The 14,340-nt window shown below is 60.5% G+C and overlaps 1 protein-coding gene across 1 annotated transcript in view; it reads left to right on the plus strand.

Moving 5' to 3' along the window:
* Nucleotides 1-1,320: 1,320 nt before the first annotated feature.
* The window catches only part of MMP15 (matrix metallopeptidase 15), a 21,043-nt gene continuing 8,023 nt past the window's right edge, over nucleotides 1,321-14,340 (plus strand). Inside the window, exons 1-3 of the mRNA XM_040633379.1 lie at nucleotides 1,321-1,547; nucleotides 12,895-13,043; nucleotides 13,732-13,860. Coding sequence (XP_040489313.1) covers nucleotides 1,386-1,547; nucleotides 12,895-13,043; nucleotides 13,732-13,860 — 440 coding nt within the window. The 5' untranslated portion in view covers nucleotides 1,321-1,385. The remainder of the gene's footprint in view (nucleotides 1,548-12,894; nucleotides 13,044-13,731; nucleotides 13,861-14,340) is intronic.

Here is a 14,340-nt window from a genome sequence, read left to right on the forward strand (position 1 = left end):
CTGGCCACCCCAGGCAGTCTGCGTCCCTGCAGGCGGATCTTAAGCTGCTCCCACGATAGGGTTAAATCTAGCACTTTCAGCTCCGCTCTGTGGAAGTTTTGCCCACTGGCCCATCACCTGGTGGAACCACATTGTTACATTTCACTTGCACAAAACAGTGTCCTCTGCTTGGACAGTTACAGTGTGGAGACAGCGGCATACCTAACCCTCAGCCGCCGTTTGCCCCACATTCCAGATAAGGACCTGGAGGCGGCAGGTAAGTGACGAAAAGTGCAACTACCTCTGTCTGAAACCTGTGCCTTTGCCCACGCAAGCTGCCCAACCTCAGTGGGCGACTGAGGAGGGCCACTCAAGGACCAACGACACCCTGAGGCTTTTGAAAAGGCTCCTGGGGCCAACAAGCCGCTAGATTTTTATCTTTCTTTTCCCCTAAGACAGGACACTTGGGTCCCTCTTTCCTCAGCCCCCCTTCCTGCCTTCCGCTACCTTAGTATCCCTACACACCCGCCAGGTGGGAGAAAGAACAGTCTTTCTTCCTCCTTGCTCCCTCCCTCCCTAGGGGGTTGCTAGGAAGGGGGGGTGTCAAACTCGCTCTCCACAAGTAAGGAGGGGGTGACGGGGGCGGGCTGGGAAGGATTCCCTCCTTCTGGGAAGAGTAAAAAGGCCGCCCGGTCGGACTCCACCGCCGGCACCTGCTACCGAGAAGCCCTCCCGCCGAGGTACCGCCCCTGGCCCCCGCCCGGGCCAGCGCTCGCAGAGAGCACTGGCCCTTTAAGAGGCGAGCAAGGGGAGGAGGGCTGGGAGCGCCCCGAGCTGCGCCGAACTCGCCGGGGACGTCGGGCGCCGGCTCCCTGGCTCGCTCACTCGCTCCGAGCGGCTCCCTGCGCCTCCTCCCGGGACTGCGCGGGGACCCGGGCCCGGGCGGGCGCGGGGCTAGCAGAGTCCCCGGGCGGGAGGCGCGCGCTCTGAGCAACACCCGGCCCCGGGCATGGACAGAGGGAGCTGGGCGCGCGGGGGACGCCGCGGGACCGGGCGGCCGGAGCGCTGAGCCAGACAAAGGCTCAGGAGTTGCGCTTGCTTTCGGGAGCCGGGCCCCGGGCGCCGAGGCTGCGGGACCCCGCAGCGGGCGGCTCCGGCCGGCCACCTCCCCCGCGGGCCGGCTCCGCGCGCCCGGACCTGCCCTGCCGGCTTCTCCTCGGGCGTGGGAATTTGCCGAGGGGACCTAAGCGGCTCCGACGGGGACAAGGACCGAGAGGTCTGCCGCGCGCCCCCCGGGCGGGGAGCCAGGGAGCGTCGCAAGTTTCCGAGCCGCGTGCGGGGCCCGGGCGCCCGCCAGCGGGCGAGCCCTGCGTGCAGCGCGGCCGGCCGGGCTAGGCGCCGAGAACATGGGCAGCGACCGGAGCGCTCCCGGACGGCCGGGCTGGGCGGGCAGTGTTTTCGGCGGCCGGGAGGCGGCGGCGCGGCCGCGACTGCTGCCGCTGCTCCTGGTGCTTCTGGGCTTCCTGGGCCGCGGCGCGGCGGCGGAGGACGCAGAAGTCAACGCCGAGGTAAGGACCCCGCCCGGCCCCTCCGCTGCGGGCTAGGGGCTTGAGGGGTGGGCGGGAGGGAGCTACGCCCGCGGCCTGGGGCGAGGGGTGGAGGGCGCGGAGACGAGCTCCGGTCCGAGAGATAGGGGGCGGGGAAGAATGGGGCCAGGCTAGCTGCCCCTCCCCAGCTCGCCCTCTGCGGCGCACCTCATCCCAAATCCTGGAGGGTGTAGGACTAGCGCCCATTCTATCCTTGCGGCCGTGCCCTGGGCACTGATCCGCCCCAGCCCGGGTCCCGGGAGTCGCTTCTATTGCCCCCAGCACTCGCTCCCCTCCTTCCCTCTCCCCGCGCGGCTGATTCCTCGAGAGCCCTGCGGGCGCGCCGTGACGTTCTCTGCGAGTGGGGAGGGGGCTGCCCTGGGGGGCCCACGGGCGGAGCGGGCAGCGCTCCTGCCTCGGTAGCCTCTGGTCTGGGTGACGGCGAGCCGAGCGCGCGGCGGGCCGAGACGGGGGAAGGAATTCAAACCTCCGAGACAGCAGTCTCGGATCGCGGGGACGCTTTGGCGACTTCCTTGGGCTCTTGCGCGGAAGCCGCCCCACGGTCAGGTGGGTCCAAGAGAGACCCTGTCTCCCCACGGCACTTCCTTCCACTAGCGCCCCTACGCCGAGGCCTGGGTCGGAGAGGGCAGACTCCGAACGTGTTTTTATTAGGAGCCCTCCTGACGTCTCTCCGGAGCTCCGTCTCTGGATCGGTCCCGCGAGTGACCAGGCTCGGCCTCCTGGGCATACAGTGGGGTACAGCTAGCAGCCCCACCACCACACGCGGGCTCCACGGGGTCGCCCAGCGCAGTCCTCCCGAGCACGGACAGTGAGGGTACCAGCTCCGTTGCCCCAGCAAAAGATGGGTCCGTTCTCTCCAGACTTCTAAAACCTGACTCCCTGCCCCAGACTAGGAGCAGGGTGGACTGGGCAGGAGTGAGGGGGTGGGAAGAGAGACGCGCCTCAGTGCAGACCCCGGTAGGCTCGGGCCTCGGTGCCCTTGGGTCGGCCTGGAGCTTCCCGCAGCCCGAGCTTCTATTTGCAGCCGGGCCAGTGCTCCCTCCCAGCCCCCCGGCGGCTTCCCCACCTCCCCCCGCAGCCTGGGAGATTTTTCCGATGGAAGCCTGCCCTTCCCCGCCCTACTTTAATAAAAGCATGGAGGAAGGGCAGGGAATTCCTCCCGGCTCAAGTTACACCTCCCAGCCAGTTCCCCACCTGCTCTGCGCTCCCTCCCTGGCCTGGCCAGGGAAAGCTGTGGGGAGCCAGGCCTTGGCTGGAGGTGGAGTGGGAGCCCAGCCCATGCCCAGTCCAGCTGCCCCCCCTTTCACAGAGTCAGTCAGGCAGGGGCTTATAGGGAGCTCCTGCTGATGGGGACTCCCATCCAGGTACTGGGTAGAGAGTGCCTGTTAGGCCCACCTGCTGCTCTGGAGTGGAGGACCCAATGATTCCAAGTCACAGACCCACCCTTGAGGAGTTTACAGTCTATTTAAGAATGGCATCTCCTGGAGCGCCTGGGTGGCTCAGTTGGTTAAGCGATGGCCTTGGGGCTCAGGTCATGATTCTGGAGTCCCAGCTGAGCAGGGAGTCTGCTTCTCCCTCTGACCCTCCCCCCTCTCATGTTCTCTCTCTTCTCTCTTTCTTTCTCTCTCAAATAAATAAATCTAAAAAAAAGAAAGAAGGAGAGAAAGAAAGGCATCTCTGCACAGGAAGCAGTTATGGATCAAGCTGGAATTTGGTGGCCATGGTGGTGAATTGGCATTCTGAATGGCCGGGAGCTGGGGCGCTGGGACCTGTGGTTGGAGGGGCTTTACTCTCTTTCCTTTGCTTCTGCTCCTTCATCACCCCCTCCTCTCCCAGCTGAGGGAGTGCCCATAGCCCAGGGCCTGTACTGTCAGCCCTGAGTACCTGCAGATCAGGGCCCTAGCCTGTGGTGGCTCTGGCTAGAGATCTGTGACTGGCCTGCAGCCTGTCTCCTGGGGGGAAACCTGGGTTGGGCATTGTTGGAAGAGACTCTGGAAGGCAGAAGGACCGTTGATGTTGGAAGACAAGGTAGACAGAGGGCTAGAGACAGGTGGACTGTCCCAGCAACTACAGTTGGCTTTGGGGTACAGGTTGTTCTTTGGAGTCTGTCAAGTCTATCCAGATCTGGGCCTAAGAAGTCAAATGGCTTCAGCAACCAGCCCATTTGCCAGCAGGTCATGGGAGATGTGTCCCCAGGCCTGTGCTAGCTGAGGACCAGCATCAGAGACTCCTGGGCCTGGCCCTCACCCCAGAACCCCCATAGCTCCAGACTTCAAGTCGGGCCATGGCTGGGACCTTCTCCGAGCAGCCTGACAACTGAGTCAAGGCCAGCCTCTCTCGCTTCCCTCTCCCCCTCCCAGGACAGAAACCATAGGAGTTTGACCAGACTAGGAATCAGGAAGCCCTGTGGGTGGCATGTGCTAGGAGCCGGCTGCCACCTGCCATCTGCCAGGTCCCTGCCTGGAGTAGGCTGTCTTCCTTGGGGGAGCTGCCACTGAGCAACTCTGCCCTGTCCACTGGCTCCCCTGGATGTCCGTAGACCCACGTCCTGCTGGACTGAGGTGCCAGCGGCAGCTCCTGGACTTCCTGCCCTGAGAGTCCAGCCCCCACCTTCTTCTGCTCTCTGTCCTGCTGTTTCTGGCTGCAGCCCCTACTAGCCTGCTTAAGTGCCTTCCCTGTTCACCAGAGAATCTCTGGTGTCCCCCGCCCCCACATACCCCCTCCTTTTAGGCACAACTTCAGGCTCTTAGCCCCACCCCATGGAGGTGACTCAGCTGCCAGAGTTCACAGGTGTGGTACCAGGGCCACTAAAATGTGGACACACCCAGGTACACCGACGTAGAGACTCTCGCACATCTTCCTTGCCCTTAGGTGGTGGCTGAGCAGAATGAGCAAAAAAGGGGTGCGGGCCAACTTGAATTCTGATTTTGACCTTCAGATCTGACTGGCAGGCTGAAGCCGCAGGCTTCCAGTGTCCAGTCTCTGCTCCCACTGCTATGCTGGCCCCTGGGGGCCCCAAGGGTGCTCTCCTTTTGTACCCTTTCTTAAATGTGGAGCAGAAGGTGCAGAGGTTCCCTGTGTCCCCTGTCAAGGAAAAGGGGTTCATGCGAGGGCCTTGTCATCAGGAACCTGCAGAAGCTGCGTCTTCTCTCCTCCCTCCTGTCTCTGCTTTTCAGTCCTTTCTCTAACTACTCAACAGACCACTCCTCTCAGTCTCTTTCAAAACCCAGACAGAACTGGGCTGATCGGCACGGCTAGGGACCTGGCATCCCATTGGGCCCTGCCCTGCACGCTCAGTCCTCTGCCAGGTCCCAGTGCTGGGGCCGCCCCACGGTCCAGTCAGTCCACTGCCTCCGTGCACACAACAGCCCGGTGTGTGCTTGTCTGAACAGCGTAACTGGCTGACCCGCCCATTCTGACCCCTGGACGAAAATGCCTACCTTTGTCCCACCCCAAGGAGCAGAAGAAACGACCTAGAAACACACCCAGATCCCCCACAGGAGACTTTCTCCAGACCCCCAGTGCTCACGGCCTGTGCTGAGGCCAGCTCAATGGCAGCCTGGGACAGCCGTGCCCCTCTGAGCGCTGGGTTCTGGCCCCTTTGTGCCTCCCCTGCCCAGCTGGGATTTTGACGTCTGCCTGAGGCCAGCTGTGGGGGTTGCTGTGGTCACCACTGCCCCCCACTTCTAATTATAGTTGGTGCTCTAGACTGAATTTGGCATACTCCCCCAAATTCATAGGTTGAAACCTGACTCCTGAGGCAATGGTATTAGGCGGGAGGCCTTTGAGAGGCGATTAGGTCATGAGAATGGAGCCCTCTTGAATGAGCTTGGTGCCCTTATAAAAGCAGCCCGAGAAAGCTCCCTTGCCCCTTCCACCATATGAGGGCACAGCAAGAGGTAGGCAGTCCACACCCCAGAAGAGAGCCCTCCCCAGAACCCGGGCATGCTGCCACCCTCATCTTGGACAGCCAGCCTCCAGAATGGTGAGCCATGCATGTTATAAGCTGCCCAGTTTGTGATATTTTTGTTATTGTGGCCCAGACAGACTAAGACATTAGACATCTTCCATATCATCCCAAGGTTGACGTGGCTTGCATAGCTGGCAACTCAGGCGGGGACCAAGCCCCATGGCCATCTCTGCTTTCGGAGATGTGGTCTCTGAGGCAGCAGAAGCAGAGGGGCCGGGAGCTGTCTGCTCGGATGCTGTCCCCCACACAGTGTCCTGGGAGGACCCCACAGATGAATGTGAGGACCTGGGGCCATGCACATAGGTGCACCCCCAGGTGCCTTCTAGTTGGAGGAGCCCCCATGAGTCAGGGCTCCCATGAGGCTGCTCCCCAGAAGGACACCAGTTCCAGGGATGCCTGGAGACTAGTGGCGGTGGACCGGGCCCTTTGGGGGAGAGAGCCCAGATGTTGCATCCCCAGGTAGGAACAGCTTAGGTATACAGGCTGGGCTTGGATCAGGGACGAGGAAGGGTGCCTCTTACCAGATCCCACTTCCCTCGTGGGAACAGCAGGAAATGAGCAAGAAGACCCAACTCAGTCTCTGACATGTGGACAGGCAGATGAGGACCTAGCACCCCCAGATGAGGATGCCGGCCATCATCCAGCCTGTAGAGATGTGTCCCATCCTACTGCCATCCGGTGGTCGAGCTGCCAGAGCCTGGAGGCCAGGGTATGGAGCAGCTTTCCAGGGCTGGCCCTTAGCCCTGAGAACTACCTTGCCCTCCCAGGACTGCCTGCCACCCCAGAGGGGTGAGAGCCCAGTTTCACATTGAGCATTTAGGAGCTTGGCACTAGGGACTTAGGAAGTGCTTGCAAAATGGTGGCCGAACACAGTGACAGCAGCAAGTGGCATTTGCTGTTGGGCAAGTCATGAAACCTCTCTGACCTGTTTCCCTGCCTACAGAATGAGAATCGTAATAGCATCTCCTGGATGGAGTTACTGGGAGATTCAGCGCGTTTATGTGTAAAATGCCGAACACCATGCCCGGCGGTCCTCACGTGGGGCCCAGTGAGGATGTGCTGTCATTGTTGAGCACCTTCAGCACGCTTGGTTATATCCTAGGCACCGCGCACGGGGGTTTTGTATGTTTCCCATTTGATCCTGGCGTTAACTCTGCAAGTAGAGGGGCTATCATGACCCCATTGTACAGAAGAGGAAACTGAGACTGGGGGATCAGAGAAGTTGTCCTAATTCCCCAGCCAAGAGGTGGCAGAGCTGGGATGAACCCCAGTTGGTCTGGCTTGGAGCTGAGCTCCCAGCCCACATGCTGGGCAAAAGGCTTCGAGGTGCCATTCTGTGAAGATCCAGGTGGAGAGGTTGTAGAGGTGGGGCCAGAGCTGCCCTCGGCCGTCCCCCCACCTATCCAGCCACCCAGGCTTTGCTCCATGAGCAGCCCTATCAACACTGATAACACCTACCAGAGAGTTTGCAGGTGAGGCCTCAAGGCCTGGCTCTCAGCCAGCCCCGAAACCACTAGCAAACAGGACACTTTCACCCCGCCCACTGGCCAAAGGACTGGTCTGTTTTTCCCTCCAGGTTAAGGATTGCAGGAGCAGGCCCAGAGGGGGCAGGGTAAAGGAACCCAGGAACTCAGGCAACCACCTCCTTCCAGCTTCCCTGGCTGGACATTCCCCACCCCTCCTACTCTCCCTGCTACCCAGAGCCCCTTCCTCAGCTGTAACTTTCACATAGTGAGGGGAGGGCAGCTTGAGCCCCAAATAAGCAAACGAGTTCTTCTGGAACTGCTAAAGTATGGACCGTGCTGCCTGGAAAGGTAAAAGATCCACCAAGGACAGGGGGCCTGGCTTGGTGACCCCTCTCCTCACTGGCCTTGGTCTGTGTCATCTGTGCTATCATCCCTGTGTGACAGGAAGGGAGTGATAATATTGACTCTGCTTTGCAAGGAAGGAACAGGGGGCGCAGAGAAGCTTAATTAGCCCCCTCCATCACCCTAAGGCCTGTTATGCGGACAAGCAGTCGGGACCGAGGGGCAGGTGTCCCTGGGAGGCAGATTTCTGCTCAGCCTGACAAGCAGCTTTCCAACAGTTATTGAAGCCCAAAGACAGAATGGGCTACCTTGATGGCAGTGGGCACCCCATCTCTGCAGGGGTGCAGGCTGGAAGAGCCCTGGGCCCAGCTATGGTCCACAGAAGCTTCAGTGAGGCAGCTGGATTTGACGGCCCCGAGGTCCTCTCCAGACTGAGGCTGGATGAGTCTAGGGCTGGGTTGGGTCACCTAGCTGGTGAATGGGCTTCTGGCTCAGACCCCCTGGAGAGGGTGGGCCCAGTGGGCACGGGGTGCATGCTCTGCGCCTGCAGGGGCTGTGGCTTCCCAGGACTACAAATCTCTTTCAGCACTGGCTCTGTGCCGGCCAAGACCGGGAGTGCAGAGCCAGGCCAGGCCTTGGCCTGCTCCCAAGAGCCCACAGACTGAGAGTAAGGGAGACGAGCACGATGAGGACCTCACACCATGGAAGGTCTGGGTCCGTCACCGGCAGCCCTGACAAGATGCCTTTTATGCCTGACTGGCAACTCTGCCAGGGTCTGCGTAGATTGCAGAAAGAGCTGGGGTGACAGCAGCAGAGCAGAGCCTTGCAGAGATCCTGCTTTATCGCACAGGGTCCGATAAGGCCGGGGTGGGGGGGCTGGTGGAGGGGCCCCAGCAATCTGAGGCCAGGGGAGCTGGCCAGAGGAGCTGGCTGCAGTGGCAGCAGGGGCGCTCCCCCTCCCCCACACCCCACAGCCGCTTAATGCACAATATCGATCCGCGGCTCCTTCTCAGACACACCCTCCCCGTGGGCCTGCCTTGGCATTGTCTCAGCAATTCTGGGGGGCAGCCTTGCTGACATGGCCCGGCGCCCAGATCCAGCCGAGAGGTAGGGTGTGGGGAGGATTAGATGCCCTCCCCCAGTACTGTGCTCTCCGGCCAAGAGGAGCTGGTGCTGCTTCACAAGCGGCCTGGGCCAGTAGCACTGCTTGTGGGTTCCAGTTCTAACCAGACAGCTGTGTGACTGTGGGGGGGCCATCGCCCTCTCTGAACCTCACTGTCTGTATAATGGGGATGGGGTACTTGTGAGCATAGAATGGGATGATGAGAGTAAACTGCCTGGCCCACCGCAGGGTTCTCAGCCTTCTGCTACTGTGTTTATGGCCTCTCCTAAGGGCCAGGGGGCCAGGAATCTCCCCTCAGACTCCTGATGGCCCCATGGTTCCTTACCTAGGGCTAGCCTCACCTGAAGCGTCTATACATAGTTTTTTTTAAAAAGATTTTATTTGAGAGAGAAAGCATGGGGGAGGGGCAGAGGGAGAGGGAGAACCAGACTCCCTACTGAGCAGGGAGCCCAAATGGGGCTTGATCCCAGGACCCTGAGCTCATGACCTGAGCGGAAGGCAGACACTTAACCTACTGAGCCATCCAGGCACCCCACATCTATACATACTTATGGGATGGGGTCTGGAGCTCAGGAAAGAATGGCTGGTAGAATCCGGGTGGGTGGGGTCTCTCTGCATGGTCCCTAGAGCTCTCTTCAGAACCTTCCCTGCCTCCCACTGGACAGTGGCTCTCATGGAGGAGCTCCCCCTATTTTGCAGCTTCCTGACCTGTCCGTGCCTCAGTTTCCCTACGTGAGAAACAAAGTTTCACCTGCTTAGCTTACCCCACCTACGAGACTCTAGGTAACAAGGAAGAAAAGAAGGCTACTTTCGTAAAGGACAGAGTTTACAGTCACCAGTAGGAGCAGCCCCTCCCCAACTTCAAGACTGGGAGGTTGGTCATGACCTTGGGAGTCACGACCCCCTTTTGGCCCATGGCAGCAGAGCACGTCAGCAAGCTGGGACTTCAAGGGTGCAAGCAGCCCCGTCACACACCTGTGCACCCCAATCCCATGATCTTTTCCTTCTGCATCCTTACCTCCTGGGTTTGTCACACTCAGTGTGGCAGTAGGTGGAGAGAAACATCCTCCCAGACACAGGGGACAGGAAAAGCCCACACAGCCCTACGGTTGGTGTAGACTGATGGGCACTTGGCAGTCAGCCCTGGGCACAAGTCTGCCAGAGTCAGGCAGGCTCCAGCAGCTTGTTCACCCTATCCTCTGGGGCTCAGTTGCTCTGGGCCTAGACCAGTATCTGCTCCCCTCCCTCACGTGCCATTGCTCCCTGGCCTGGATCCTCATCCTGGCCAAGGGCATTGGTCACCAGGAGACTGAGGGCTCAAGGTTTGGCTGATGCTGAGTTGGAGGCGCCTGGCTTCCCTAAGACCCCAAGGGTGCTTGTCTGTGGGAAGGAGGGTCCGCGGGCACCCATGGGACCTTCCCGTCAGCCCCTGAGCTGCCCCCAGGAGTGAAGGGCCTCTGAGCCCCGTCGGCTCTGCTGGGCTCTGGAGCTCTTCACTGCAGACAGGCCCAGCTCCCCTCCCTTTCTCTCCCCAGGGCCCCAGCCTGAGCCTCCCCTGCCTGCCCTCCCGCTGTCACTGCAGACACCGCTAATCAGCCCCTTGGTGGCCTGTGATTGCGCTCCCTGAGATATTTTTACCTTATGCAAATAGGTGATGTAGAGGCGCCCTCCTCCGTCAGCAGGCAGCTCCACCTCCCCCCGCCTCACTGTCAGAGCTGGCCTAGTATCACCGCCCCGCCTTCTCTCTCTCCCAGCTTCTTTAGGAAACTGCCCATTACGGGCACTGGACTTCCCACCCTGCCCTTCCACGTGCACAGAGCCTCAGGAGAGGTTTCCCGTGCTTGGGAAGAACAGGGAAGGAGCCCTGGGCCAGAGGGATGGGGGCGGGGGGGGGTAGTGCAGGGCACTCCTGCCTCCCCTTGCTGCTGAGGCTGCCAGGCATTCAGGCCCTGTTGGAGCCTGGACCCTTCCACTCTCTCAGGAGAGGCAAAAGGCTGCGGTTCCAGGGACAACCAGACAGGCCTCCGTCATTAATGATACATTTATTGAGCACCCTTCCCTACCTGGCACATTGCCACCCAGTGGTGTGGCCTCCCCATCGAATCCTCAGGGAAACCATGTATGAGGCCGGTCCGGGTCCAGCCCGCCCTGTAAGTGGGATTTTACCTCTGCAAGCTCCTCCTCCCCAGTGCCTCCTGGGGGTCAGTGCCCCGGGCCGGTGGCCTGTTGACCCCTCCCAGCGCCTCCAGCTCTGCTGCTCCAGCCACCGTCGCCTGCTGTCCCAGGGGAAGGGAGCTGCTCCATGACAGAAAGGCCCCTCTGAATGGCCGGGGCTCTGTGGTCGTCTCCTGCCTCCTTTGCCATCTGACGTGGTTTTCCTTAAATGCGGCCTTGATGAGTAGACGTTTGATTTTTTTTTTTTTAAACAGCACTAACTTGTAGCCTCTTTATGTACCTGGAAATGTCCCTTTGAATAAATAAAAACTTGGTGATCTTGTCTTCTGAAAAACAAAACAACAACAAAAAAACAATTGAGTCTGATGATGCCTAAAGCACAGGAGGCACGCGGCCACAGCTCGCAAGTGGCCGGGCCAGAATCTGTCCCCAGCCCTGTCACCGGAGCTGATGGCTGTTTCCCAGCTCCCTGTCTCTGCCTGCTCGTTTGGTGGCTGTTTCCCAGGGCCCGGGAGGCCTGGAAGCTGCGGCCAGGCATCCGTCCATGTCACCCTCTTTGGCTGAACAGCCCCTCCCTCCAGCGGCCACCTGGGCACCGCTGAGCCGGCTGTGTGGGCCGCCCAGCCATGCCGGCGGCTGGCGATGGCATTGAGGGGGCAAATCTTTGGGGAGTTGGTTGTGATGCTGGTGGCAGACAGACATGGGCGTGGCCCTGGCCAGCTGACACAGGGCTGTTGGTCAATGGCAACCACCATACCTGGCCATCATCCTGCCTTATGGGACTTTGATGTGCAGCCTTAACCTTCCAGAGCCTCCCAGAGAGCAGGCCTCAGGTGCCCTCACTCTGGGAGCCCTGGAGAGCCAGGGCGGGCCAGGAAAGGTACAAAACACACTTCCATGCAGCCAGAGCCCATAGCAGTCCATGGCCTCTGTGCTCACCAGCAGCCTCTCTTGGCAGTCACCGTGCTGTCACGGCACAATTCAGCTTGGCTCATCGGGGATCCCATCCTCCATTTGTGACTGTGACAGCCATGTCTGCTCACAAACCTGCAGGCGTGAGTCCCTCCCTCTGTGGGAACGCCTGGTCTCCCCAGGGAGCCTGGAAGCCCCTGGAAGGAAGCACACCTGTCCCGGGGCCCTCCGTAGCCTCCAGCTCGCACGGTGTCTAGCACAGAGAGGGCACCACAGACACACTTGGCAGGAGGGGAGTGGGTGACTGGATGGACAGATGGAGAAGACTCGCCCAGCAAGCTCTGGAAGGGGACAGGCACCCCCGTTGTGTGCCAGCTGCTTTTCCCAGGGCTGCCCCATTGTTCCCTGAGAAAACTCAGGCCCGGTGAGAACAAAGCATTTGTGGCAAAGCAGGGACTGAACTTCAGGCCTCCTGTCCCACCCTACTGGGCCCGGGTGGGCTGCCCGAATCCCTCCGCTCTTCCTCCAGGAGGCTTACGATGTGCAGTGGAGCAGCACCAAGGGGCTGGTTTTCCTCCTTGGTGAGAACCCCTCAGGGTCCCCAGCGGTCTGCCAGGAGTGGTAGGGGGTCTACCCTGGAGCAGCCAGTACGATGATAAAGACAGCTACTGTGGACTGTGCTCATGGACAGTCTCCATCCTAATGGGGAAGACAACAAACACCGAAGTGAAATAGGTGTTAGATGACGAGTTCAGGGAAGGACAAGAGGGGAGGCAGGGTGCGCAGGTGGGGGTCGTCTTTTAACATTGTATTGTCAGAGAACACCCCTCCAGTAAGGTGAGGTGAAAGCAGAGACTGAGGGAAGTGGGGGGTGGGAGCCATAGAGATAGGTCTGAGAGAGAGTGTGCTTGGGCAGCAGGAACAGTAAGTGCAAAGGCCCAGAGGCAGGAGTGTGACCGGCTGGGGGTGGGTGGGAGGAGTGAGGGCTGAGGCAGGGGCAGGTAGTGAGGGCCTGGCAGCTCCTGTAAGACAGCTTTTCCTCTGAGCTGGGACGTTTTTGGAGGATTCTGAGCAGAAGTGGAAGATTGACCAGACCTGACTTGTAAAGGCCTTTTGTTCTGGCTCTTGTGTGAGAACAGACCGTAGGAGGTGGAAGCCGAGAGAGCAGTACAGACGCTCACACGGCCACTGCAGCAGGAGGGGGTGGCGGCCCCGACAGGGCGATGGTGGCCATCGCGGGCAGTGGTGGGATGCAGGCTGTGTGTGTTCAGAGGTAGCAGTGCCAGACATGCTGACCCAGGGGCGGCCTCTCCTTTGCAGAACTGGCTGAGGCTCTACGGCTACCTGCCGCAGCCGAGCCGCCACATGTCCACCATGCGCTCCGCGCAGATCCTGGCCTCGGCCCTGGCTGAGATGCAGCGCTTCTATGGGATTCCCGTCACGGGCGTGCTCGACGAAGAAACCAAGGCGTGAGTCCCTCCGTCGGGCCCTTCCCAGACCCCACTGGCACCTGCCCTCCTTCTGGCCTGCTCTGACAGGGGTTTGGCAGGTGGAGTTTCCAGAATAGAGTAGCCTAGATAAGAAATGGCAAATGGTCTGGTCTTCCCTGCTAGCTCTGATTGGCTGGGAGTGGCTGCCAGAAGCTTAAGGTCGAGAAAGCTCCGGAGACGAATCTGGCTGGGCACAAGGAGCATGGGAGTGATTAGTGATGTCTGCCACAGGCACGGGGATGGGGAGAAGTAGCACGCGGGGCCCTGGCTGGGACATCCTCGCTAGGCCTCAGCTCTGTGCTGAATCTGACAGAGGTGATGGGACCCAAAGTCACATCCTTGAGCATGCACTGAGCATAACATAACATGGACAGAGGGCCTCAGGAGTAACTCTCCCATTCCTGGGTGATACCGGTGAAAGGGGGCTCACTTTTGTGGAGCCCATGCTGGGCACTTGGTCTTCCAGCCTGAGGTCAACATGTCTGTTTTTCTGATGAGGAAACTGAAGTGCAGAGAGTCTCCCACCCCCACTGCACCCATACAGAGGACAGCTGGAGGCCAAAGGCAAAAGGGTGGAAGAAGGTGGACTGCCTGGAAGAGGCAGGGCCAAAGTGGGCAGGCATAGGGGGGAAGCCTCTGGGCTTACCCCTCTGTGCCGGTGACCCAGGTGGATGAAGCGACCCCGCTGCGGGGTGCCGGACCAGTTTGGGGTGCACGTGAAAGCCAACCTGCGACGGCGGCGGAAACGCTATGCCCTCACGGGGAGGAAGTGGACCAACCACCACCTGACCTTCAGGTAGGGACTGTGGCTCTCCAGGGCAGCAGCCCTCCCACAGTGTCGGCCAGAGACTGCCCGCTTCTCTCCCTACTCAGGCTGAGTCCTCAGGCTTCCCAGTGGGCTTGTCTGGAAGGCTTCCTTTCCCAGAAGCCCACCCCAGGGCGCCCAGCATAGACCATCCGACCCACTCCCACGCTGACAAGATCAGCCCTGCATTCTAGGCAGTCTTCCCCCGGCGAAGGTCAGGACCCTTGGAGCTGCTTCCGCTCTGTCCTCCTTCCCTCCCGGTTCCCCACCCCACCCGCCAGCGGCTGGGGGATGGCTGCACAGCTGGGGGCCTCCGCAGCGCCTGGCACACAGAGCTTCGGGCACCTAAGGGATAGGGAGGGTAGCAAGGTGTTGGAATCCAGGCATCTGTCAAGTGGGCAGGCAGCAAGTCGCTTGCAAAAACCCTGGTCCAGGCACCCTCCTCCTTTGGCGAGGAACCCCCCCCCCCCC

Source organism: Ursus maritimus, unplaced genomic scaffold (genome assembly GCF_017311325.1).
Source record: "Ursus maritimus isolate PB19 unplaced genomic scaffold, ASM1731132v1 scaffold_19, whole genome shotgun sequence".
Lineage (NCBI taxonomy): Eukaryota > Metazoa > Chordata > Mammalia > Carnivora > Ursidae > Ursus > Ursus maritimus.